The sequence below is a fragment of the Falco punctatus genome (genome assembly GCF_963210335.1).
Source record: "Falco punctatus genome assembly, chromosome: 8".
Taxonomy (NCBI): Eukaryota; Metazoa; Chordata; class Aves; order Falconiformes; family Falconidae; genus Falco; species Falco punctatus.
Window position 1 is genome coordinate 58,698,222 of NC_137588.1, and position 26,829 is coordinate 58,725,050.

Below are 26,829 nucleotides of genomic sequence, written 5' to 3' on the forward strand. Positions count from 1 at the left end.
AAGGCAGATGGGGCCCCCGGGGGGAGGACCGGATCGTGCCAGGGAGGAGAGAAACAGGCAACAACCAGCAAGTAAAACCAGAGCCCCCCGTTTATTAGCAGTTGGTTCAACAGGACTTTACACCAGCGCCCAGGAGCCCCTCCCAGTGTAACCCCCCCGAGGGGCAAGGGGCATGTGCAGCCCCCCACGGCCCCACGCACAGCTACAGGGGCTGCTGCAAAAATAACCGGGTGGGAACACGCGCTGCCAGCGGGGACCCTCTGTCACCCAGGGCGTAACGCTGCATCCCCCCACGCCGTCCGGGCCCCGCACCGGTGGCGAAGGAGGCATCCAGGGTACCGTGTCCACCTCCTGCGGCAACCACTGCCATCCCACGCCCTGCGGAGCAGCTCCAGCCAAGGGGAAATTTGGGCCTTTATCCCAGTAAACCCGTGATGGCCCAGTCTCATCTGCCAGCCCTGGCAGCAAAACCCAGGGGACAGGACGGAGCGCGGGAGCGGCAGAGCCAGGGCTGCAGCTCTGTACGGCACCACCGGTATAGACGCATCTATGGCTGGGAAACCGTCCCACGTTTCCCCACTGACCTTCGTCCACGTCACGTGTAACAACCGAATCGACCACGTAAAACCCTCGGGGTCTAGGTACAAATTCTGGTACCGAAGAAAAACAACACCCTGCAAAATGGGAACCAAATGACACCACCCCCACCCTCCCCTGCACCCCAACATTATTAAAATACTTTCACTTTTAATATTCAAGAGGTTTGAAGTTCTCAGCATCCTTCTGATTGCCATTATCCCAACGTCTGCCCTGTCCCCGAGGGTTGGCTCAGCTCCATGCCAGGGGACGCCGGGCACCGCTCAGCTTTACCACAGGAAACACCACGCGTGTACAAGGTTGCAGGGTGGGCTTGGGGGGACAGGAGTGCACTGGGGGCAGCACACCAGCCCCTTCTCCTGCTTGGCCAGCGGAGCAAGAGGTTGAGGAGCTTGAAAACTAATGGAGATGACAAAAGAAATTGTGCCTGAGTCTCTGAAAGAAAAATCCACCTTGTTCGCAGCTTTTCCAAGTAAGCATCAGGGGAATCCAGCAAACTCTCCTGTTTTCTGTCATGGAGCTGATGGCAGGAGTGGGCCTGGGTCCCTCTGTGCCTTGGGTCTCCACCAGATCCATTCCTCTGCTCCAGCTCAGCAAAGTCACCTCCAGCATGCGCAGAGACGCTCCTCCACCCTTGGATCAGGAGGTGAGGGACGGCTCTGCTGCTGCCCTTGGGCCCAGAGGAGTTGGAGCCCATTTTGGGCAAAGAAAGGGGGAATTTGTGCCACTTCCCCATGTCAGAGCAAGGCGGGAAGGGACCTCGCCAACAGGCCCAGGGATTAAAAAGGAAAAATAAAATGGAAGAGAAATGGGTGCGGGGTAGGCGGAGAGGTGACAGGGCAGGGACAGCAGCACCAGGCTGCTGCTTAGGCAGCCTCTTGGCGCAGCCATCCGCTCCCGGGGGTCTGCTCCCGGGGGTCTGCTCCCGGGGGTCCCCTCCAAGGCGGCGGCCAGGTATTGCTGAGGAAGGTCCCGCCGGCTGCAGGGGCTGGCCCCGCTCAGGGATCGCTGGGCGGGCGGTGGGCAGCAGCTACCTGGTGCTCTGCAGCTCCTCCCGCAGCCAGGTGGGCAGCGTCTGCCCCATTTTGTACAGGAGCTTGGAGAGCTCGATGTTATGGTCCCTGTAATAGTCCCGCAGGAAGGTGCGTGACTGCAATGGGAGAACAGAGAGAAGGGTCAGGGGGACCAGCTCTGAGCCCACCGCCCCGGCATGGCCCCTTGCCCCGCCTCGGGACCTTTCCACATACTCACATCTGAATCCATCTCGGGGTACTTCCTCCCTTTGCTCTTTCCCAAGCATTTTGTTTTCCCTCCATCCAGAAGCTGACACCAGAATCCTTTCTTTGGATCAAACCTGTGAAGTGAGAGCTCTGCCTCGCTCCTCTTGCCCCTGCACACCTTCCACAGGCAACCGCACCGCCCAACAAGCCCTGCTGCTGCTCAGCCCTGCTCAGGGCCGCTTCTCCACCTCTTTTTAATCCGCAGCCCAGCTAACATCTCATTATCGACCCCCTGGCACAACAGGCTCCCCGTGCAGCCGCACAATAAGCGGCCCGCCAAGGTTCGTTCGTCACCACGCTGCCCTGCTGAGGGAGCACAGGCGTCTGTGTGGGTTCATTATTTTCTGTGGCACCTTTGGCCCTGGATGCCCTCAAGAGCCTCACAGCACCTGGGTGCAGACTCAGAGCAGCTACGTATACAAGCAAGCCTGCACAGAGGTAAATTAATATTTTTCTAGGAGCTCTGGAGACTCTTGCTTCCCCCGGTGGACTCTAATGTTTGGAAGGTTCTGAGCAAGGTGACACCTGCAGAGGTGCCACACAGCCAGCAGCAAAAACTGCTCTCTGCATTGCGTGCACGAGGAGCCAAGGTGTCAGGGCTCAACACTGTCACATGTGGCACAAATGCAGCCCTGAACTGCAACAGAGTTGCTCCTGGGCTGCCCAGAATGACACCACTGTCCCCACCGTGGTGTCTGGACAAGCACAGCAAAGTGGGGTGCTGGCTGAATGGTATTTCTGACTGCAGCTACCCCAGTGTAGGTCACAGCAACGGGGAGCTGCTGTTCCAGCCTCAGGTGAAACCCTGGTCTCATCAAAACCAGCAGCAGCTCTGCGGTGAGCCCCAGTGCTGGGGGCTGCCCCAGGCAACCCACCGCCCCAGGAGCAATGCCAGGTTGGAGGAAGAAGTTTGGGAAAGGACTCACGCCAGGGTCTTGTGATAATCAATGAAGTTGGTCACACCGAGGAATTTCTGGACCGTCTCCATCACTTTGGCGGGTTCCGTTCGGAGCAGCTTGCCGTCCAGGACCAGGATCTGCAAGGAGCAAAGCAGGGAAGTGAGGTGCCACTGGCTCCCAGCCCTGCTCTCCTGGGGCACAATGATGCCCTCGCCACACTTTTTGCCATCATGGAACGAAATGTGCCACCAGCCCGCACAGGGTCCACTTTTGAATGCTAACGTGCCCCAGCATTCACTTACACTGTGCGTTGGAAAATGAAATGCAAATAAAAGCCAGAGCCAGGATCCATCCAGGATAACATCAAAGCTTCAGCTCAGGGCTGCCCAACCCGCAGCCAGCCAGGACTGCATTATAGCAATTCCCCCAGCAGAAGACAACTAATAGAGTTCATAAGGTTAAATGACGGTGGAAAAATCATTCGGGGACCGAGCCCGTATACTGCCAGCAGTGCTGCACTGTGCCGGTCACAGCAGGGCTGGCATCCAGCTGCCATTTCCCCTGCAGACAGTTCAAACCACGGGCAGCTTTGCCTGCCACTTTTGTTCTGCTTCAATGCCGCAGCAACACCAGACAGAGCAGCCCTGCGGGGGTCTGTGGCCAGGAGTGGCAGGCGAGTGGTGGGTGCCCCTGTAGAGCCACCCACCGCCCTCCACCCCACGGCTCCCTTTCAACCCTGTTTTGCCAAAGGACTGGCACAAGGACATCTTCATGCATCGCCCATTACCAACCTCATTCAGCCAGGGCTTCCTTCTTGCACAGTACATCCCCTCTGCCCCTTCTCGGAGTACTGTCACCCTTCCCCTGTGGTTTTTAGGGTATAAGAACAGCAGCTCCCATGCGAGCATCCTCACAGCTGACTTTGGACCCAAGCTCTCTTCCCCCTGCATCCCTGGGTGAGGGGGGCTCCCCAGGGGTGCTGCCGCTGTAGGAGCAGGGTGCTCCCATCCCTACCTGGTTGGCATGGTAGCTGTTCAGCCAGCGCTCGATGTGGGTGGCGTACCAGCCTGGCACCAGGCAGCGATTCTGCAGGGTCCGGAGCCTTGGAGCAGCCTCGGGTCCCGCCGTGATCACCTCGTGGAAGGTGTATTTCAGGGCAACTGGGTCATCGTGAGCTCGCTGGTGCTGTCAGGCAGGAGCAAGGCAGGTTTGTTCCTGGGGCAAGCCAAATCCTGGGCTGCCCACAAGGCACCGTGGCTCCCAGGCCACCGTGCCACGTCCTCACGCATCTTGTTCAGCCAAAAAACGTGGTGTCCACAGCCATCCCGCCTCCCAAACCAAGCTGATGGAGGGAAACCCTTTGCCCCAAGGATCCAAGCTGGGGGACAGGCAGAGATGGGCGGCTCACCTGATACCAGGAGTAGGCTCGATCTGCAGGATTGATGAGGATGGTGATGACTTTGGCCTTGGAGAGCAGGGCCGCAGCTCGCCGGGGAGCCACTTCAGAGTCAAAGTAGTTGGCACTTTTCTCGAAGTAGAAGTCAGAGGTGGTGTTGGAGGGGATGGGGAAGAACTCCATGTACCTGGGGGAGGCACACTGTAAGGCAGGCGCTACCAGATGTCCCTGGCACCCACCCTTGCAGGTGACATCTCAGACACTGTACCAAGCACTAAACCTGCAGAGTCCCTCCAGGTCTGACATGCTGCCTGGGGCTTCACAACCCCCTCAAACCATTCTGGAGGGCTAGACCTCACTAGATTCCCCAGGCAGACCCTGAAACCAGGGGGTAGCAGATGCACACAAGTCTGGCTTTTCTGCCAAGGGCACTTCTGAGTCCTGGCAAGCGGCCTTTGCCTTACGGACAACATCTCGGGGACAGGCCATGGTGGTACGATGGCCTGAAGGCACAGGGCAAAGCCTGTGTGGGATTCATCCAACCTCGCAGCACCCAGGTGCCCTCCACCAAGAGCCCGGCAGTTACAAGGCCAACGGGAAACCCCACAGCACCGCTGCTCCTGTTCCTGAAGAAACTGGTGCTCCCAGCTCAGCCCCTGCAACACGAAGACCTACCAGTCAATGCCCTTGTGATAGTTGTGTCCGTTGAAGAACTGTATCTCCTCGAAGGTCTCCGAGCTGGGGTAGTTGCTGCTCAGGTCCGGGTGCATCCCCAAGAAGAGATAAAGGGCAGTTGTTCCTTCAGACAGACAGAAAGCGAGAGCTGACTTGGGCCAAACCTCCCTCCAAGCTCTGCCTCAGGGCAGGAGGGCTGAGAGAGGCTCTCTGGGGTGTGGAGGGGACTTGGCAAGTCCCCCAGCATGCTCACAGCACCGAGGGTGAAGGGAAGCACCTGTTTTTTGAGGCCCAATTATGAGAAGCTTTGGGAATCGGTCACAGGTCTTTTCTTTGGACCAAATGTCTTTGTGACGTTTGTCTTCACAGGGATCCTGAAACGCAGGAGGGAGTATTAGAGACAGGGCAGCCCGGACGGGACCGTGCACCACTGCTCAGCCCCCTCCAACCTGAGCAGACACACAGGGAGGCCACACTGCTCAGCGGGCAGGGTGAAGACCAGGCTTATCTCCACATCTACGGGGCAAACTTTCCTGGCACTGCCGCAGAACCACAGAGAGGTGAAAAACTGCTGCTTACGCAGGTGATCAGAGGGAAATCCAGGTTGGAAGGGACCCGAGTAGCTCAGAGGAGGGCCAGCTATACCCCACGTCCCTCTCCCAGCACAAGAAACAGGGCTGCTCTGCCCATTCTAGGCACGGAGGGTACCTGCCACAGAGGGTCCTTCTCCTCGGAGAAGATCTGGAAGTATTTCTGTGCCAGCTGCACGGGTGGTAACGTCTGCAGCTTCAAGTTGGTCCAAGAGTTGAGGAAGCGGACCAGGTGCTTGAAGGTGTACAAGCCCAGGCGGTCGTTGCCATAATTGGACAGATGGGTCATGAAGATGCTGATCTGAAGCAGAGAGGACAGAGCAGGGACTAGCAGAGCCTCACCTGGCAGCTGTCCCATGCAAACGGCTCCCACCCTGGCTGAGGACATCAGGGACAACTCCCACAGCAGCGCCGGGGGACAGCTCTGCAAGCGATGCCTGTCCACCTGTCCCCGGGCAGCTGGACGGCAGGACTCACAGGGTTGAGGAGCACGGTCAGGAACAGTTCACCCCCATTGATGATTTTGTCCAGCTCACTGGAGCCACCGGGGTATTCGTTGTAGAAAATGGTGTGCGTGAAGAGGCCACAGGTTTGCCGGGGGAGTACCTGGGATAGAAGAAAGATACAGATGGAGCAGGCACAGGAGCCAGGACAACGGAACAGCCACACAGCCTCTTCCAGGCATCTAGGGCTGGATCCCCTTCTCCTCACAAACGAAAAGGGGGTCCTCAACCGCTCTGAGGTCAGGACCGCTCCACTGCCCCTCACCACCTTTGACTTGAACACTGCTATCCACAAGGGATGGAGGTGGACAGATGGAGAAGCCAAAAATTGTCCTCACACAAGCTTCCTCTATGCAGGACGAGCAGAGGGCACAGCTCCCTTAAATCAAATAATCTGAGCTGCCCAGAAATCACCCCCTGAGGTTCTGGGGTTTGGTGGGGGGAGGCAAGAGGAGAGAAGAACCAGAGATAAAGCCTGGCCACATACCATGATGCCATTGTGGATGAAGCCACGGCGATAGCGAGCAGGTTTCAGGTGGGGGTACTCCTCCGTGCTCGTCACTTTGATTGACCAAACCTGCTTCCAAGCTTCGTACAACTGCACATGGACAGGGTACACGCCCGAGTGGTGGGGGGCCACGGCATACCCCATGTCAGTGGGGATGCCGTGCTCCTGCAGAGAAGAGAGCAGGGAGTGGGTGATGGTGGAGACCCCAGAACCACAACATCCCAAACCAAGCTCTCCCCATGGGACTGCCCGTTCCAAACTACAAATTGTCTATTTGTGCCTCTGGAGAGCAACCAGGGCAGGGCTGTGCCCACACATCATCTCCTAACCAGGGCTGTCTCCATGAAAAGGAGCCCAGGAGCAGAGATGCCCGGTGGGCAATCCCTCCTCTGCTTCACAAGGACCATCCTCATCCCTGCCATTTCTGCTGTCACCAACAAAACAGCAGCAGCAAAGCTCTTCTGTGGAGAACGAGAAGATATATCCATACAGAACGGTGAAGCGGTTTGTATCGGTAGATACAAAACTTCCTGGAAATTCTGAGCTGGACAACCGCCCTTCCCAAGTAGGAATGGTCTGGTCTCTCTCTAATTAAGCAACTCTAATTACCAAACAAGGCATTCAAGTTAGCCTGAAGACCCCTCTCTTAGGCCACAGGATCCAATTATTATTACTGGGCCTGGCTTTACTCATTTGGATTCAAGACAGCTGTGAGCAAACCAGTCAATCCCAGTATGACCCATTCTCAACGCTGGCTTTATCAAGACACGTGAAGGACAGTCCAAGAGGGTGGACAACCCCTTACCAAACTGAAGGGCAGAGCCTGCCCTTATAACAAAACATGTCCCCAGCAGCTCAGCCTGCAGAGGGAGTTTCCATCAGCCAAAGCCACCCAGCGCGTGGCCCCAGCTCCAGGATCCTGCACCACTGCCCAGCACAGCACGAAACCGCACGCGGCTGAGCACCCAGCCCGCATCCCCCTGGACTGGGCTGCCGCTCCCTCCACGGTGCCGGGCCAGGGGGGCACAGCCGCAATGCACACATGACCCCTCCCCTCGAACAGGCAGCGGGGCAGCTCCCCGCCGCAGCAGCGAGTTGGCTGGTGCAGGTAAATCCTTCCGCTCCAGGTACTAGAGTATAAATGACTTTACCCGTCTGGCTGCAACATGGGCGACATGACTTAATGTCACCAGGTCCCTTTGGTCCAGCAAGCAGAGACCATCACCCGGGTCCCCTGGCAAGACTCTTCACCACCCTTCTCCCATCCTCCCCCCACCATGAGCACCCCCACCGGCGGCATCTTACTCACGACAGCGAATTTCTTGTTTAAGGTCATCTGCTCAGCAAGAACCGACTGGTTGTGGAAGAGGTGAGGCTGCATGTGGCTCCACATGTGGGGGAACCACCAGAACTCCCTCACGTAGGAGAGCAGCAGGTCATCGCCTTCGTCCTCGGCATCGGTACCTGGGGGCACAACGCTCGCCGTCGCCACTGGGCATGCAGAGCCACTCGCAAGCAGTCGGGGCAGAGGGAGGGGGAGCCCCTCTCAGTGATTGAGTGATGGGGAGCAGCAGGGTGGGATGCCTGAGGACCCTCCCGCAGCCCCAATGTTGGCCCCTCTGAGCACTGGTTTGTGTCCCAACACCAGCCATATGCCACAAACACACAAAGCGATGCCCTCGTTCTCCTCACCCGTGTGGAAGAATTTCCCTGAGTATCCCAAGTTGAAGGTGAAGTTCGGGATGTGGGTGCGCAGCTCATTCTGCGTGTCAAACAGCGCCTGAGAGAGTGAGAGAGAAAGCAAGACGTCCTCAGCATCTGGCCGCAGGGATGGCTGCCACGCCAGGGCGAGGACCCGTGCTCCCAAGAGCTTTGCAGGGGACCAGGGGATACTCTGCGGGCAGCAAAGCTCATCCCTGGAGCATCCCAGAGCAGGCACAAGTGCCCAGCCCCACACATCCCCTGCCCACCCAGCCAGGACGTCACAGCCGCACCTTGACATCTTCCACCTTCATGCGCGTGCCCTCCTTGCCCACAAAGATGTCATCAATGTCCACCAGGATGTAGCGGTCGAGGGGCAGGGAGAGCCTCTTGCCTGTCAGGAAGGAGACAGAGTCCACGAAGACCAGCTTGTGCAGCCAGAAGTTGAGGTTGTTGCCAAAGAGCACCCTCTGGATGCCATCGTGGAGGCCCAGGTCCTGCATCACGGTGGTGTGCAGCGCTGCGTCCACACTCATGTGCGGGATGGATTCGGCCGACTTGGTTTTGGCCAAGAGGACGGGCTCGTAGGTGGAGTGGTTGGACTGGAAGACAGTCCAGTCCTCCCCGGGGAGCACGCCTTTCTCCACCTCGCTGGGGCGTGTGATGTACAGCAAGGGTGACTTGGGGTTGATGCTGCAGTCCTTCAGCGCCAGGTTGGAGTGGAGGAAGAGGGGGAAGCCCTTCAACTGGGCACTCAGCAGGCTGTTCTCGTTGGCCTGCATGGGGGAGAAGAGGGCTAGAGGAGACGGGACACTGGGGACAAGTGCCCAGACTGGCTGAACGGGCAGGGGCTCACCAGGGGCACCAACAGCCACAGCACGGGGCAATGTGGCTCACCACCCACACTGACCCGGCTGCCGGATTTCCCTCCTCCCCCTCCCGAGCATGGGGTGCCCTCGCCCCCCTCTCATGCTCAATCCTGCTCGTATCCAACACGCAAAGCGCCCTGGGGCCACAAGCCCTGGGCAAGACAAGGGCAGGGGAGTGCAGAGCAAAATACCTGCTCATGCTTTTGGCGAACGCCAGCAAGGGTCGCTGCTGGGAAACAGGATGCTAAAAGCAACTGGCCTGATCCCAGAGGTGTGGTTTTCAGTCCCAGAACACCCAGGGGCCACACAGCCCTTCCACGGGGAGAGGGCTAAGACAGTGCCTCTGCTAGAAGCCCATGCCAGGCTGTGGGCCAGCTCCACACCAACTCAGGCTGCTTGCAGAAAGCAAGGGGAAGGCAAAGTCCCTGCAAGGCAGCAAGACCCCAGAACCCCCTGCTCTGGCTGGGCCGGGCCACGGGGCCTCAGTTCACTCTGGACACCCCATTACCTTGAAGAAGCCGATGATGCCCACACCGTACTCCACACAGTACTTGTCCAGCAGCTCCCGATTCCAGGCGTCCAGGTTGACATACTTGAGGATGTTCTCATAGATGATGAGTGCAAAGCGTCCCCGGTCCTTGTCGGTCAGCGTGGGCATGTCCCCCTTCCCCGGGGCAATCTCCGTCCTGTATTTGAAGCGGCTCGACTCCAAAATGGCCACGATCTCCTGGCCCAGCTGGGAGTAGAGGCTCTCCACGAAGACCAGCACCAAGGGGTCTGTGCGGGAGGAGTCAGCCACCTTGAGGGTCTTCAGTGGCAGCAAGCGGGAAGGGGCAACCTTGGGCTCGTCGCAGTCCGGCCCTGCCACGTCCCCAGAGGGCTCCAAGCCCCTTTTCCACCCATATAAATAATACGCAGAGACAAAAACACTGAGCAGGCATAAGGCAAAGAGCACGAGCAACACCACCTGCGGAGAGAGCTGCCAGATACCCCGCCGGGCCCTGGCCAGCACAGTCATCCTTGCATCCGCAGGGCGAGCTGGGGCCCCTCTCCCCTGCCCACCCCGTCCTCTTGCGAGCCCCGGGGAGGGGAAGAAGCAACTACCCAAGCAAAAAAAAAAAAGCTAAAATAAAATCGAATACTACTAATAAATTAAAAATATACTAGCAGGCCGCCTGTGCAGACTCTCTCCCCTCCAGCAGTCTGGCGTCCCTCGCCGTCCGCTTCATGTCACCATGGCAGACGCACCGAGAGTCCCCTTGCCGAGCCGAAATCCCTGTGGTGGTGCCGGTGGGAGCAGCAGCAGCCCCACGGCCTCAGTGCGGGGAGGGGGCGGCGGGCGGCCTCGGCACAGCTTGCGGTGGGTGCACGGGCATGGCGGCTCCCTGGGGCGCCCTGGTTCCCCCGCTCCACACGGCACCCTGCGAGAGAGAGGAGGGATGAGCGGGGAGGGACAGCGTTGGTACCAACACCACCGCTTTTATCCACGCCAACACGGCGGTCCTGGCAGATCCCTCGGCGAGCTCGCTGGCACGCCAGGGCTTGCTGCAAGAGCGCTGTGAGCTCCTGACGATGCCAGGGATAGGGCGGGAGTGCAGCACGTGCTGTGGGACCCCAGCTGTGGCCTGTGCCTGGGGCACGGCAGCATCACCAGGGTGCTCCGGAGGGGAGCTCCCAGTCCCCCACGAGTCCCAGTCACACCGAGCAGCCGGAGAAGCAGCCCTGCTCCTCCTGTTTGCCCAGCGGGAGCCAGGATGCAGTGGGGAGAACAGGGGTGTGGGGGCTGTGAGCCCTGCATCACCCAGCCTGGCTGCCAGCGAGGGACACGGGCTGCCAGCCAGCCAGGCGGCACGAGGCCAAGCTGGGAGCCGCCAGCCAAGGTCACTGAGACGGGCACGTGGGAGTGCCCACGTGGAGCTGAAGGGACCTTGGGAATATTCTACCCTTCCCTGTAAAAGGTTCATTTAAAAGAAAAGAAAGAAAAAAAATAAAAAGATGGGCACTGCTTGCCAGGAGGTGAAGCCACCCAAGGCAGGTCACTGATGTAGCCAGTGTGTTTAAGGAAAAAAAGTGTTGGCACAGCAGCTCACAGCACTGTCCTCAAACTCACCACCAGCCCCGGAGACAAGGGCAGGAGTCCCTGCTCCTCCGCTGGCACCGTGGCCGAGTACCTGCCCTACAGACATCAGCCGGGGCACGTAACGGGATTAAACGCGGCCGGCTGAACGGCACCGTGGATTACAGGCTAGGGCTTGGCAGTGTAATCCTGTCATCCTTGCCCTTCCCTGCAGTAAGCCCCGCTCCAGGCCCCGCTTCCCAACCCTGCCAGCATGGCACTGCTTCACCCAGGCCGCCGTGCACACCACCGGCAGCCAGTCTCCATCACCATCTCTGCCGCTCACTGGCAACCCCCGCTGCCAGCTGTGCCAGGCACAGTGGAGCACCTGGTTTTATTGATTTGCAATTTATCTTTATGCACATGGATGATCTCCAGGCAGGACCAAAAGAGGATGCGCCTTTGCTCCTCAGCCCCCTTAGGTGTGCCCTGTCTCCGCTCACTCCTTCCTCCCCTCCAGTGGGCTTGGACCTTCATCATCCCCAGGATTACACCCCAGCTGGGCTTTCAGGGCAGGGCGCTTCTCCAGGTCTGAAACAAGAAGCACACGTGGACGCTGAATTTAGGGATGTGCCTGTGCAGAGGGGGGCTCCCCTGACTGGGTACCATCCTTAGTGATGCAGAGAGCCGCGACCACATTATCAAGCATCTTAGCCATGCCATCCTGCTCCCCTTCCGGTTTTTTTTCATCTTTCAGGAGTGGTGGGCGCTGGCAGCCGCATTCCCATGCTGATGGGCAGGCAAGTGACAACTAGTGGGTTTGATGCCAAGTGCTGGAGCCAGTGGCTGATGGGCAGGGACCATGTGTCCATCACTGCACCACCCTCCAAGAGACCGAGCAGACAGCAACGGGGCCCCACACCTACATCACTTGCCATTGCCAAGGGGGCTTTGTTAGTCCATCCTCTTCTGAGAGGTTTTAATTACAGTACTTAATGATCAGGCTTCGGAGACAGCATTTCTGGGCAGATGCTGGCTGACTCTCCCCAAGGAGGGAGGCTGCTGCGTCAAAACACAAAGGCAACACCTGCCTGGGCAGGGGGCAGCACCAGAGCCCCAGAGCAGCCAGGTGTGAGCAGGGACTGGGGCAGGCAGCATCCCAGCCCACAAACCTGCCACCAAGGCAGAAAGCAGGCAGGAATCCTGCCCTGCTGGTTCGCTGCCAGAGCAAACCCTCCATGGCGAGGATGCTGAGGGATTCAGGGTGATGCTGTGTGGGGTGGGGATGCTCCTACTCAGAGCTTTCCCTGTGCAAGCGGGTGCTGGCTGCACACTGCCCAGCAAACCCCTGCACAGCCCCGCAGTAGTGGGAGAGCCGACAGCTCCACGCCAGAGAAGGTTTAGGTCCAAGAGCACAAAAGAGTTCTCAACAACAACAGCTTTTCTAAAAAAAAAAAAAAAAAAGGGAAACAGGATGGTAAAATAGAAAAAAAAAATAACACACAAGAGCTGGCAGGGTGAGAGCCAGGGTCAGACTTCTTTTTAACCTGATTTTTAGAGCTGCTCAGGTGCCTTTTAAAACCACAGTGGTTATTTAAAAGGCCAACAGCTGGAAACGTCAGCACCAGTATCACATGTGGACCTCAGGCTCCCAGAAACACCGTACAGCACCGGCAGGCTCCCATCACACAGACGGCTGCTCAGCCACAGCCGCACATCAAGGACCGCAGAAGAAAAAGCCCCAGAAAACGCTCTTTGGTAGGTTTCTGAGCAAAGCCCTGGCCCAGGCTCCACTAGAGAGGAGGCTCCGTGAGGAGGCTTAGACACAACACTCTTAATCTGGCTGCCCTGACAAACACAATCAGCATCCAAGCGGCTTCCCTGGCACAGCTGGGAGCCCGGAGCACCCTGCAGGGCCGGATCTGACCCCAGGGCAGGCAGGGAACGTAACCGATGGCTGGGGAAGCCCTTTACTATATCAGCACTTCAAATCTAAGACAGCTGCAGGAAGAAGGGGAAAATGGTTGAAAAGCTTTTCTAAATCCACCCCCCAGTGCAGTTTGGGGGCTGCAGTTTCCCCTGGCCAGAGTTATTGGCCACAAACACTCCCCAGGGAACCACTGCATCCCAGAAAGCCAGAGGGGCACAGGAGGGGATAAGAGAGGATGAAACCATCTCTGTCAGTGGCTTTCAGCGCTCTTCCTTTAACCTCCGCTGGAATTTTGCAGGGATGCAATGGGAGGATTAAATATAAGCAAGGAAGTGCAAGCAGATCCGGAGGAGAGGGAAGGGCTGGCAGTCCCAGCAGACAACCACAGCAGGATTTGATTTATTGGGGGTTGCAATAGGTCTGGCCACAGGTGCAAGCAGTGAAGATCAGGCAGTTCACAAGTCCTGGCTGTCAGATAAATCAAGTGTCCCAACCCCATGGCCCAGGGATGGGAGGTAAGCTCAAAACCGCAGATGTGACACGGCAAGAAATTGCTCATGTGTCTCCCACACATCACTTTGGAAAGGGCTGCGAGGGAGGGAGCAAGCATCCACCTCCATGAAGAAGGGACCCCAAGACCCTGCATGCACAAGGACCCCAAACCCTGACTCCAGGAGCTCACAGGCCCCCAAGATTCAGCCCATAGAGACTGGGCCACGTCTTAAACACCACAGCCAGATGGGTTATCTGGCTCCTCTTCCACTGGCACCCTTCGGGTGGGCACCTCTCCTCACCCCCTCATCGCCACAGAAGAGCCCCCCACACCAGCACCGCTGGGTAATCACCTTGTCCCAGCCACACCATCTCTACTCCTCCACCACGTAAGCCAGCCCTGGGGGTTAAGCCTGGATGGAGGAGGATTTAGAGGCAGGATGCTAAACTGCATCGCCCAGCTCAGCGATTTGCAATCACTTCTGCTCGCTCCAATGCTTCCCTTCCCATATCTGACCGCCACAGGGGATACGGCTGGCTCAGCCCCACTGACGCATCTGCTCTGTCTCCCACTTGCACATTTGATGGCAAAAGGCTACTGGAAGGTCTAAGTTCAGCCAGGCCAGGACCCAGGTCTGCAGTGGGGTGACAGCACTCAGCCCACCATGCCTGCTGTCTTCCATACCTCGTGCATCCTCAGCAATCATTAACTGGTGCCCTGCAGCCCCAGAAATCACAACTACCTGTAAAAGATGCACAAAAGGCAGCTGAATTATTATTAATAGGTTTAAGTTCCCTCTAGAGGGAATCCCCTTCACTCTGCAGGTAATATTTAGAGGGCTGCAGGTCTAAAACCACTGAGCTAAGCACATCCTTAGAGAAGAGATTAATGCCACCATATTATTCGAGACAACTGTGAGCTTAAGACAGGGGAGCTTGCTTTGAAAATGAAAAAATAACTGGCATGAAAAACCTGCCTTTAAACACCTGTCTCTGCACCGCTGCCTTTATCAACACTGAACGGCAGCGGTCCCAACTGCAACTGGAAATATCTGCAAAGAGCTAGGAGTACTGCAGGGGAGAAGAGCCATCACAAGGCACAAAGGACCACTGCCTGCCCCTGTCCCCATCACCTCCCACCCCAGCCAGGGTTGGATCCACCGGCCAGAGAAGGCACAATCAGGAGGCGATGAACTCCTTTGCTTCAGTGCATGGTGATGTGATGATGCACACCGGTATCAAAGCACAGGAGGCAGAAGGTCACAGCCCCCTGTGCATCCCACAGAGATGCTCAAGGAGGGACTGAAACCCTGTACCAGAGGGGATCTTCATCCCAGCTGCCCAGGGAGAGGAACCCAGCACAAAAGCTCCAACCGCTGCAAAACTGTGGAATTCTACTGGCAACCCCACTTACTGGTAGCCAGGGCAAGCCTTCAGGATGGGCCCAGAGACACAGACAGAGGGATGAGCTGCATGGACACCCAGCTGCCTCCTGCCAGGCTGCAAACCCAGGGTGTCCGGGCAGGGGAGAGGGATGTGGAGCAGACAGAGAGGGGAAAACGAGCAGAAGGACAGAAACAAGCAGAAGTGAGCTCGTCCTGGCCACGCGTTCTCACTGAGGCCGCCCGCGCGGTTTTATAACGCCAGATAAGGAGCGTCTTAGCCGTAGATTATACGGGCTGCTTAAGCACTTTGCAGACAGTAGTTACAATATGCCAGGGAGAACACCCTGCTGCTGTCAGGGGGACAGACACAGCACCGCTTTCCTAAGGACACTGGCATTTCCCCGGTGCCCTAAAGGTGCAAAATTAAAGGAGGACAACAGCAGCCCGGGCAGCTGCCCTTGGGATAGGCAAGGACAGGCAGCCACTGGCACTACTCCCACCCCAAACCCACCCAGCTTGGCTTCTCCCTTCTGTGCATAGGCTGGACAGGAGGAAACACGGGGGAGTATCAGGAAAATTTATCCCAAAATTATTCAAGGTCTAGAGCATTTGCACCCCAGAAGGAATTCGGCAGGAAAATCCTCTTTTTCTCAGCACTTTTCTAAAGATCTGACTTATAAAGCCCGGCCAGAACTGAGCAATCAGAGCATCCACCCGGACTGCTGCTGATGGACCAAGTTTCCCCTCAACACCTCGCTCCCTTCTGGAAATAAACCTCCGGCTCCGGCTGCCCACCACATGCCTCCTGCGCGAAAGAAACCAAGGTGAGCGATGAGCCCAGTGAAAGCCATCAAAGATGTTCACTTAAAAAAAGTTATTTTTGGCCAAAGCACCTAGCTCTGGAAAAGATGTTTTTTACCCAGAAGGCTGTGCTAGCACTTCAGTTTTACTGGAAAAGATAAAAGTAATGTTTTTCTCAAGTTTTCTTCAAAAAACCAATCATGAAAATGGTCCTTTCCCTGCAAAGGGATGGAAAGGAAGGTTCGGTGTGCAGCAAATCGCTGCAAACATTTGCTGAATTTTTAGGGGAGAAAAACCTTGAACGGATGGAAAAAAAAACCCCACCCAAACTCCCAAAGAACTGGGTGATGTTTCTGGAAGCCCGTGATTAAAACTTCTTCTATGGCAGAGCAGCTGGCAAGCCCAACTGGCAGGGCTTCTAAGACCAGCTCTAGCAAACCCCACGTCACAAGCCCACTCCCCAGGTACTGCCCCTGCTAACCCCCAGCCCTGAGGTGCTGCAGCCCCCTGCCAGTGAGGCTGTACAGGGGAACCCCCTATGGAGGCCACCCCATTTCTGATCCTTGGGCACCGGTGGCTGCCACCCTCCCTTGTCTTCAGCACCCTGATCTGGAAAAGCACCTCTCCGCGCTCCCACACGTCTGTCTCAAACACCTGCATGAAATCAGCCTCCTCGGTAAACTAGGCCAGCAATTAGCAGCAGTCATTAGCTTTCCTGTGCCCAAGGGATGCTGGGCTGGGCAGCTGACCCCCTGGCACCAATGGTCCCCAACACCATCCCAACCAAACCTGACACCCCAGGGCCAGGTTACGGTTCGGGTCATGCCACTGCCTCTCAAAAAAACAAGCTGGAGCCCTTCACAGGTGACTCCTCACGGATATTTTTTGCCCTTGAAACCTCAGGAACAGCCTCGCTTCCTCGGAGCTGGGGGAATTCTCCCAAACCTTAATTGAAAGAGGCGCTTAACGAGGAGAGTTTCTTTTGTCTGTTAATTGAAACAGGTTCTTACTGACAAAACTCTCCATGAATTTTAAGTGGGTTCGCAGGAGGGGAAAAATCCACTCAATGAATTGGGTTTTCCTGCTTTGAAATGTGCCGTGTAGGTCCCTGTGGCTCTCCAAACACCTGAGAGCCTTTTGGGATAAGCAGGGCCTGAATCCCAAGTATTTTAAAATGGAAAAGGGCAAGGGGAAAATAATCTCCCCGTGAGTTTTTATAATTCACTGGAGCAACAGCCAGCACTCTCGCCAGCAGGTTGCATGAGAACTCCTACCCAAAAAACCACACTGACTGAAAATCCCTCAACGCCATGGCTCTGACACTTTGGCCAGATTTTCCCAGCAGAGATGCTGATCCTGCCATGAGTGTGAGGGTGATGCTGGACTGGAGAGCTGCGGGGCAACAGCGATTTCCCCTGCCAGCCACGGCAGCACTGCAAGCCCCACGGGACAGGCCAGCTGCTTCATTTTCTTGACAGCTTCCCATTACAGGGAATTTGAAGTCAGCAGGAGAGCAGATTCACCCCACCACAGAAGAACTGCCAGCTGTACTGGGGAGCGGAGGCTGCTCTGCCAAGTGCCAACTCGGCCCCAAAATGGCACTTTTGCAAAGCAGCATCCATAAAACCACAGCATGAACCAGCTCACGGAGGGCAACCAACCCCCTGGTGCCTGCATTCAGGAGAAATCCCTGCAAGGATGGAGCACTGCACAAGCTGCCCCCTCCTCCCAGGGGCTCCTGAGGATGCTCCTGCCAGACCACATCCATCCTGCCTGACGTCCCAAAGCTTTGCTGAGCCACAGTCGACCTCTGCTTCCCTGCAGTCTCCCAGGACAGACCCTCCTGGGAGCCCAGTGCACCCACGGGGCTGGGTGCTTGCAGCCAGTATTGAATTATAAGTCAGGTAAGTGCCTGCCATGAGCGTAGTTGTGCTCCAGCAACAGCTCCTGGGCTGGCAGGTCCTTTCGGGAAGGGCCAGGCAGCACACGCTGACGCATGGGTGGGATGCTCCCGGGGCCGGCACGCTCCAAGGTCATGGCCAGGCCAGGCGGAGGTCAGATCTTTTATTAGACCAATGGACACTGTTGGAAAAAACGACACATTTTGGACGCGCAGGCATTCCTCGAGCCCAAGAGCACATCTGTTTTTTTCCTAAAGGCATTAGTTAGGCTAATAAAAGACATTTCTTCTGCACGCAAACTTTGACACCCTTAAAAAAAGCACCAGAGGCTGCAATGCCGGCCAGTCCAGGGGAAGTGCAGAGAGCAGGAACAGGCGCAGAGCACAGGAGACACTCGCAAGATCTGTTTTGTTTTCACCCTCTAAGACACCGCTGGTAAAGCCCATACTTGCCCCCTGCAAGCACAGCATCAGGGCTGCTGGCACCCAAGCTGCCTCTTGCCTCCCCTATTTCCAGATCCACGTCTGAGCTTGCACGAACCAAGCAGTACGTCCACAGGAAGCCTGTTGCTTTAGTTTACCTGCTCCCAGGCTACATCAGCCCTGTCCTCTCCTCCTCCTCTGCAGGGCTCCAAGCAAAGCAAACGCTCAAGGAACCAACCTCTGATGCCCCACCAGCACCTCCATTCCAGCACCACACTGCCTGCCCCACTTCCCTGCCCCCAGCTCATGCTTTCAGCCAGTGAGAGTTAATAAACCACCGGTAACATGTGCCGCTCCCACCGGTCCGTTGGGCCAGGGGACTGCACCACTCTTGGCCTCTCTAACTGGGTACATTCCCCACTCAGGTAGGCTCCCACATCCCCACCCAGCCATCAAGCAAAGCATCCCCATCCTGGGTACCACACACAGCCTCCTTCCCTCCTGGCCCCAATCCCACTCTCGGACATAAATCCATGAGGCCAGCAGTGCACCAGCACAGCCAAGGGATGAATCAAGGCTGCTCGAGGAGATGTAAAATGGCCTGAGCCATATGTTTAGACTTCAGGCATCGATAGAATTTTGCAGCCGTATTTCAGGATTGTGCCATTAACACTTTTTAATGCATCCCTTTTTTTTTTTTAAGCTGATAACACCACTTCAGGCTCCAAGCCCTGGGGCTGCAGGGCTGTATAAGGCTGTGGAGAAGCAGACTGTGCTCGGGACAGAGGGGGGATCCTCGGCGAGATGCTGTCAAGTAGCTGGAAAGCATTTGTTTTTTGCTGAGGCCAAGGCACGGGAGGCAGAGCCAAGGTAGCAGCAGGCCACCCTGAGGAGCTGGGACATCCTAGGGGCTGTCATCCTTCCAGACCATACGCAGAGCCATCAGGCAAGTCACACATCTCCCCATGCAGCAGTGGGAGCTGAGAGGGATACCCCTCGCCGTACATCCAACCCTCACCATGCCCAAGCCCAGACAGACAGAAAACACTTCTTCCCTGCTTTACGTCAGCAATGAGATTTCCAAGATATTTCGGGCTCCCTGGCAGAAGGGGCACAATAGGGAAGAGCCCCTGGGAGAGAGTCTCAGTATCCCAAAACAACCTGCATCTCCTTGGCTTTGGATCAGGCCAGCAGGAGGGCTGAACTCCAGGCATCCCCTCACATAAATACCCAGGCAGCTCCTCCCAGGATACCCCACATTTCAGTATCTCTGGACCTTCCTAAACCCCTCCAGGAAGGCTCATGCCACCTGAAGGTAGCACCAAGGATCTTGTCCTCTTCCCCAGACAGAGCTGCAGCAGGGTCCCACTGCTTTTGGGGAAGACGCAGCAACCAAGGTGCTCCCAACCCCAGCCACCTCACCACCCAGCCGGCAGTCACGTGGGGGATTTACGGCTTGATATTGATTTGTCTTCTGCAAGCTCTGCCATTACAGTCGGTGGCTTTTGCAACAACATGAATCATAAGCTACAGGCCGCCTTCTCCCCACGTCCGCACCGTGTGACTCACCGAGCCCTTCCAGGGATCCTGGCACGAGTGCTGCCCTGCTACTCCACACCTGGGGACAGGAACAGAGGGCAGGTGCAGCGGGCACCATCTCCCATGGGCACTTGGGGACTGAGTTGTCACAGCCCCCAAGGTTTGTGAGGTGGTCTCCAAGAAAGCATCACGCTTACCTTCCACCCGGGTCCTCCTTCCCCCGTCTCAGGCTTCAAAGCCACCAGCACACAGATGCCAATGGCACATTGTATAAATGCGCTTTGGCCAAAAATAGGCAAGGAAGCCAAGGGCAGTCCTGAGGTCCTAAGTGCCTTCAAGAGCAGGGCTGGAAACATCGGTGAGATAGGCTGGGAATCCTAGTCCTCCACGGCCACAAAACAACCGCAAGGTATAGAAGCTTAATATTTTACTTCTCTCTCTGTCTTGAGCCCCAACCTCATTCTAGCAGGCTCTACCTCAACAGCCAAAACCCAACAACTCTATAAGGTACATCTAGAAGGTAGAATTCCACAAAAAAAAACCCCAAAACTTTTAAGCAAAGCCTTCCATAACCCTGTCCCGGAGCACAAACAGCCAAGAAAGCAGCTCCATTTTCAGCGCCCAGCCAGAAGCCCCTGAAATGGGGCATTTGGTGGGACCACAGCCCTCTGTCCCCGGGCCAGGCACCTGGAGATGCTCCCAGAATCAAGCCTAGTTATAAAAGCCTGCAGGTGGAGAGGGGCAGGCAGTGCTGGTGACACTGCAGCAGTGACACGCTCGGCCACACCATACTTCACAGTGACACGCTACTGAAAAAAACATTAATCATTCCCGCTTCATTCCAGCCCAGTTTTTGACTTGTGAGCTGTCTTTTTTCTTCTGTTTAAATTACCACCAACAGTGCATTAAATAGTCCTGTTCTAGAGCACTGACAGCACCGTATAGAAAGAAAAGTGGGAAAAAACCCAAACCAACCTGTAATAGTCTGCCTGGCTGGGATGGGTTTTCCATCCCCACCCAAACACAACCAGACCAGACCCGCCACCTTCCCAAAGGCACAGGAAGCGGGAAAAGCTTCATGTGTGTGAGCTTTCCCGTCAGCGCCCATGCCCCGTGCTGTCGGCTCCAGGTTGGAAGGGAGGAATGTGCGGGCTGCAGCTGGCGGCGCGGCATGGCACACACCAGGGCTGGGTGAGATGACCATGGCAGGTAGCTTGGGGACCAGCAGGACAGTAATGTGGGAGGCCCTGGCTTCCCCATACCCATGCACGGATGCTCCAGACACAGAGGGGTGTTGTGAAACACAAGCTTTGCCTTCACTGTCCTTGCCAAAAAGGAACACCAATATAGGTGAAGGGAAGATGCTCGGCCATCCCGCCAGAGGCCAGCAAAGTTGAAGAGTTTTTTTCCTGCACATAAAGCCCTCCACGTTTTTTCTATTGTTTAATTTCCTTCTTCTCCACCCACGGCAAGTTCACTCAGAAGCAAGGAACTTATTTCCTATTGAATTCATCCTGGTTGTTTTATTTGGAAAAGGACAACTTCCTCGGCCGTGGTCCCCATGTACAGCTGACAGGAGCAAGCACGGGGCTGCCTGTCTCCTCATCTGCGCCAGCCCAGCCCCGGTAAAAAACACTCTCGAGATCAGAGTAACAAAGATGCTGCTTTACTGCAGGAAGAGCTGCTGTTTCAAGGATGTCGGTGACAAAGGGGCATTGCAAGGCACCGGCTTCCCAACCCTGCGAGCACCGGTAGCGGGAAGAAGAGCAGCCCCATGGCGTGCTGCGGCAGCAGCCGGCTGGGACCGCGGGAAGGGAGAGCCCCGGCGCTGGGATGCGATCGCAGTGCTGGGAGCAAGCGCCAGCCTCGATGGGAAGCAAAGCCTTGCGAGCGATGCCGAAAGGTGGCCGAGCTGGCAGCCGCACCGCCGGGCATCACCGGCTGCCACTGTCGGCAGGGGACAGGCTGCTGTGCAGCGCTGAAGGCAAAACCCCAAGGACCTGGGGGGAAACCATCAATACAGCCAGGCAGGAGAGGCCCGGGAGCTCAGCGTGGCGGGGTGCGCGCCAGGACCTGTTCCAGAGGGGCGACAAGGTGCCTCACGGGGACTCCAGCCAGCAGGCGGGCGCCACGGAACCGGCCCTCCGGCTTCCCCCAGCCCTCCGCTGTCTGTGACCGGTCCCCCGCGCCCCCTGGCCCAGCCCGGGGCGGCCGCAGGCCTCGAACCCGCGTCCCGGGTGCCCGCCGCAGCCCGGCCTCGCCCCCCCGGCGGCCCCGCCCGCTGCCCCGCGCCGCGCTGGGATGCCCGGGCAGCGGCGGGCGAGGGCACCCCCGTGCCGCTCTCCCGAGCCCCCCGAGCCGCACAGCCGAGGGGGGCGGCGGGGGCACGCGGCGGGGCGGAGGTGCCCGAGCCGAGGGCTCGCGGGGCTGCCCGGGCCGAGGTGGGCTCCTGCGCCGGACCCCTGGCTCTGTCGCCCCGGGCAGGCCCCGCCGGAGCCCCGGCGCCGGCCGGCTCCTCCCGAGGGGCACCGGGAGCGCCGCAGCGACCTGCCGAGGGGACGGGAGGGGCGGCACGGGGGGAGAGCCGCCGTGCCCGGGGGGGGCCGGGGTGGCGACAAGGGCGGCGGGGCCCGGTTCCCCCGGCCCAGCTCCCAGCCCGGCCCGGCGGCGGTGCGAGGCCCGGCGGGTCCCGGCCCGCGCTGCCGCCGCCCTTTGTCTGCGCCGCCGCCTCCCGCCCCGCTCGGCCCGTACCTGCCCGCCCGGCCGGGCCCGCGCCGCGCCGCTCCGCCAGGCCGCCACCGCCGCCCGCTCCGCTCCGCTCGGCTCGGCTCGGCTCCGCCGGGCCCGGCCCCGCTCGGCGCGTCCCGCCCGCCGCCCCGGCCAGGCGCCGCCCCCTGCCGCCCCCCGCCAGGCCCCGGCCCGGCAGCGCCGCCCCGGGGCCCGCGCTGGGCTCCCCGCCCGGGCGGCGGCGGGGGCTGGTGGAGCGGGGCTGGGGAGGGCGGGATGGCGGCGGCATCCCCGCGGCCGGCGGGCCCGGCCCCGCCCGGGGCTGCCCTTCCCCACAGCCCCCGCCTAACGCAGCTCCTCGGCCCCGCGAGCAGAGCCCAGCCCGGTCCCGGTAATCTCCCGACGGGAGGGCTCTGATGCCCCCGGGCCTGGGGCGCGAGCGCGGATCCGCCCGGCGGCGCTCCCACCGGGTCCCTGCTCCCGCGGCTGTTCCCCGGGGCGAGCGCGGCGGGGTGTCCCGAAGGGAGAGGCCCAGGTAGCCTGTTGGGTGTAACTGGGGGGTCAGGCTGATGCCTCCCGCGGAGCCCTTTCACCTTGCTCCCGGAAGGTGTGCACCCTTCGCTTCAGCTCTTCGAAGCCAGTTAAGCCTGAGCTTGTCCCCATCCTCCTCTCCACCCGCAGGACCCGGGTGTGATTTCCGAGTGCCCGTACATCACCTCGGTTCAGCTATTCCACCCTGACCCCAAGAAAAGCTCAAGGTACGCGTCCGAGTCACGGGCTGGCTGCCCCCCGACTTGCATGCACACACACAAAATTCCCTTCATTCCTCAGAGGGGGGAAAAACGAGCTTAACGCGGCTCAGCTGCTCTCCTCCTGCCCCTGCCCTCCCTGCGGAGGCTGCCAGGGGCTCTGCCGGCGTGCGGAGACACGCTCGGGTCCAGGGAGGGGAGCCCAGGTTAGCTGCCAGCAAGAGCTGCCTGGCTCCGGCTCACCACCTGCATGAGAAGGGATGCTCGGAGGAGACCCTGCCAGATTTCACGTCCAGCCCGCAGGGATGAGATGTGGCAGCAGGTCTGCTGGGTTTGGGTTTAGCGGCGTGCTCTGGGAGAGCTTCCCACTCGACGGGAGTCGAGGAAGCAATTTCAATCAAATGTAACGGGCAGATAAACAAAAAGAAAAGAAGAAAGGAAATCGTAGGGAAGGAGCACAAAGAATTACAGACAATTATGGCTGCAAATTTTCTAACACACTGAAGCGTTCATTGAAGTTAAGACTTTTTATCCTTAAACATTTGCTTCCCTCACAAGCCTTTTCTCTGAAGATTTCTGAGTATCTTGCCTACGCCAAAGTTACTTGAAAGCTCAGAAAACAAAAAGGGACAAACAGGAAGTTTTTCAACTGCAAACTGCTGTGAAGGGTATTAAAGAGATTTTTTTTCAGCCTTAAATGATTTGCAAACTCAGCCTGAAAATATATCTCCACCGGGAACACTTTCTGAGGCCATGCTAACCTCCGTCAGAGTTTTAGCAGAGGAGACTCATGCACAAATCATTGAGCAAAAAGCCAGCAATGAGTAATCAAAGGCACGCACCAAACTCTGAGGACAATCTGCAGAATCCACAATCTCCAGCAGTAAAGTTTTCCACTTAATAATTACTTCGGAGAAAAAGGAATTTGTTGAATTCTTGGTCTGGCATTTGCTAATAGTTTTTTGTTTTTTTTTAAAGAATGACCTACTCATTTGAAACAGAAGGCTGCTCAGAAAGGCATTGGTATTTATTAATGCCAGCTCTACTATTTTACATGAGTATCAGGTAGCTTTTTTTTTGGCTTTTTTTCCCCCTATCTTCTGTTTGCAAACACAAAGGAAACCAGTTCCTTTCCTGCATGCTTTAACTTACAGGCTCTTCTTCAGTGCATCTGTCGGATAGAAGTTCAGCGGCTTTCCTCCGCGTTGTCTCCAATTTATTAATCAACACTTTCAGCTCCCTGCTGAGTTACAGCCAAATTATGGTCCCCTTGAAGTCCATGGCAGCCCTTCCACTGACTTCATTAGGACCAGAAACCGGCTCTTGAAGTCTCTGCCAATTCCTTAAAGTGCTTTAACTTCAGTGTTGGAGATTTCTTTTATAATCTTCTTACGCCTGTTTCCGACACATCATTTTACATGTGTGCATGCACAAACTGCCTTTCTGAAACTAAAACCAGCCTTAAAAGCAATAGGAAAAGCTGCTTTTTTTCTTCTTTTTTAATTTTTTCTTTTTTTTCCTTTTTTTTTTTTTTTTTTAACCTGTGAATGGCTGCATTCAGGGTCCTGAATTTCTCTTTTCCAGGGCGACTAGAGGAAAGATCCCATTCTGAGGGACCTGGAACTGAGAACCCTGACCGCAGACCCCGCTCTGTACCACGCAGACAGCCTGCAGGGAGAGTTTTGGCCTCTTCCAGCTCCAGTTTCCGTTTCAAGGCCACCAGTAAGGCCACTGGTCTGACGGATCATGGGAACAAGATGCAGACATGAAAGTGGTATTTGCGCGCCAAACATTCCTCCTCGCAGGAAGCCTGGAGCCAGGGCCAGTCACTAGCCACTGACCTCTCTCAGCCAGGACCAGTTTACAGCAAGGCCAAAGCCCCGGCAGGAGAAGAGGTCGAGATCAGTGTTTCCATTTGCCTTCGCTCTCAGGCTCCCTTTTTGTTTAGTCACTGGCTGAGTTACGAAATCTGCTTGCAGCGTCACTGTGTCTGTGGGTTTCCCATGGGCTGGAGAGGCTATTACTGAGGAGCAGCTGGAATCTTAATTACCCATTAAGGAACTAAATCTGGGGGAATTTCTCAAAGCAAATACATATCATCTCTGGCACTGACCCCACCGTGGCCTGAGCATCCTTCCTGGCCTGGCTGGAGGACGCAGCCCTTGCAGCCCCTGTGAGTGCCTCCCTTCTCACTCATCCCAGCCCGGGAAGGTCCTCAGCTCTGTACTCGGCTGCTAGGGCAGCCCGGCCACAGCTGGCATTCGAGCCCCAGGAACATTCTGCAGGGCAGGCAGTTCCCTTGTAGACATGCAAGTACTGGTGCAAAGCGAAGCAAAAAGGAAGAATTTGTAGGGAGTGGAGAAAGCCTCATCCAGCACAGAGCCTGGAGGGACTGGGAGCAGCTTGCCTCCCAGCTGCTTCGGGACAGAGGGCAGCACTGGGTTTTGAACTGCTGGGTTGATTTATTATTTTTTTTGGAAGCTTAACTGGTGATTTCAGCCTGTTACCCCATAAGTGGAGGCTTGCCTGTTTCCTTGCCTCTGGCTTGCATCTGTCCCAGGGGAACATCTGTAGGCTGGTGCAAGCCTCGCAGAGGATCATTGCAGCCTGCCCTGCACATGTAGCTTCTCGGGGAGGAATCCACCCTGCCCGGCTCAGGCTGCCTGCGCACCCTTCACCCTTCCCACAGCTCCTTCTCAGATGGGTCACCCACAGCCACCATGGCACGCGTGGCCTAAGGCAGGCCGACCTTGCAGCACTTGCCCGCTGGTAACTCCTTCCTTCCCCTTTCCTTCAATCAGGCCAAAGCCAGCCAGCGTCACTGGAGCCCCCGGCTGGAATTACAGCAGTCCCGCCAATGTATATTTTAAAAGCCTCTCCTTCAATGTTTAAACAGGAAGGTTCCTGACACAGTGGCAAACCACGAACGAAGAGAGGAGCAGGTGAGGGTTGCCCATGAGGTCAAGACAGGCTTTATGGTGACACCCGTGAGCGCAGAGAGCTCTCCTGGGAGAGAAGGCCAGTACAGGGGGGTGCAGGCGAGCAGGGAGCCTTACCAACCCAACCGCTTCTCCCAGGTGGCAGCTGAGGGGTTTGCACCCTGGAGGGACCAGGGATGCTCAGCCAGAGAAAGGAAAAAGTACTGTGAAAGGTATCGGCCTTGCTAGGCACGTGGATCCTCCCCCAAAACCACGCAGCACCCCAGAGCTGCGGGGCTGGTGGCTGCAAGAAGGGGGTCAGAAGTTTCCCGCGGGCCGGCGGCAAGGGCTGTCAGTTGAGCAGCTCCCCGCAGGTGTTTTCAGGCCTTTGGACTGCACGACTCCCCAGCGGGGCCGTTACCGGGAGCCTCCCTCCCTCCCTCGCCCATCTGCTTCTCCTCCAGCCGGACACAGAGCTCAGAGCGCAGTTCCTGGGTGCAGCTCTGGCGGCCCGTCAGCCTCCCCACATAGGCACCCACGGGTGGGCTCCCGGGCTCGCCCCCAGCCCCGCTCCGAGCTCTCTGCTTCCCCAGAGCGCGAAGCGCCGGACGCGGCCCAGCACCGGGGGGGAAGGCATCTGGAAGCAGGGCAGGGTCAGGCCCGGGAAGTGTATCGCGAGCGGGCAGAGTGCTGGCGTTACACCGGTTTTTCTCCGGTTGTTTTTTAAACCGCTTCAGGATTACGCTTCCGCCATCCTGGGGAGGGACCCTCGGCCAGCTGCCGCCTCCATCTTGGGGAGGGACCCCCGTGAGGAAGGCGCCGCCATCTTGGGAAGGGACCCGGGAGGGCGGCCGCGCCATCTTAGGGGGGGAGGAGGGGAGGCCCGGCTTG

The 26,829-nt window shown here is 57.5% G+C and overlaps 1 protein-coding gene across 1 annotated transcript; it reads right to left on the reverse strand.

Annotated features, from left to right (window-relative positions):
* Positions 1-72: 72 nt before the first annotated feature.
* On the reverse strand, positions 73-26,738 carry NDST1 (N-deacetylase and N-sulfotransferase 1). The gene is made up of 15 exons (XM_080399386.1): positions 22,296-26,738; positions 9,527-10,439; positions 8,443-8,925; positions 8,141-8,228; positions 7,758-7,912; positions 6,428-6,613; positions 5,915-6,043; positions 5,556-5,738; positions 5,125-5,221; positions 4,848-4,971; positions 4,185-4,359; positions 3,791-3,961; positions 2,804-2,913; positions 1,849-1,951; positions 73-1,747 (listed from the first exon to the last, which is right to left on the reverse strand). Exons 2-15 carry the CDS (start codon positions 10,034-10,036, stop codon positions 1,628-1,630), a joined length of 2,634 nt encoding a protein of 877 aa, XP_080255512.1. The 5' UTR covers positions 10,037-10,439; positions 22,296-26,738; the 3' UTR covers positions 73-1,627.
* Between the last annotated feature and the right edge of the window lie 91 nt (positions 26,739-26,829).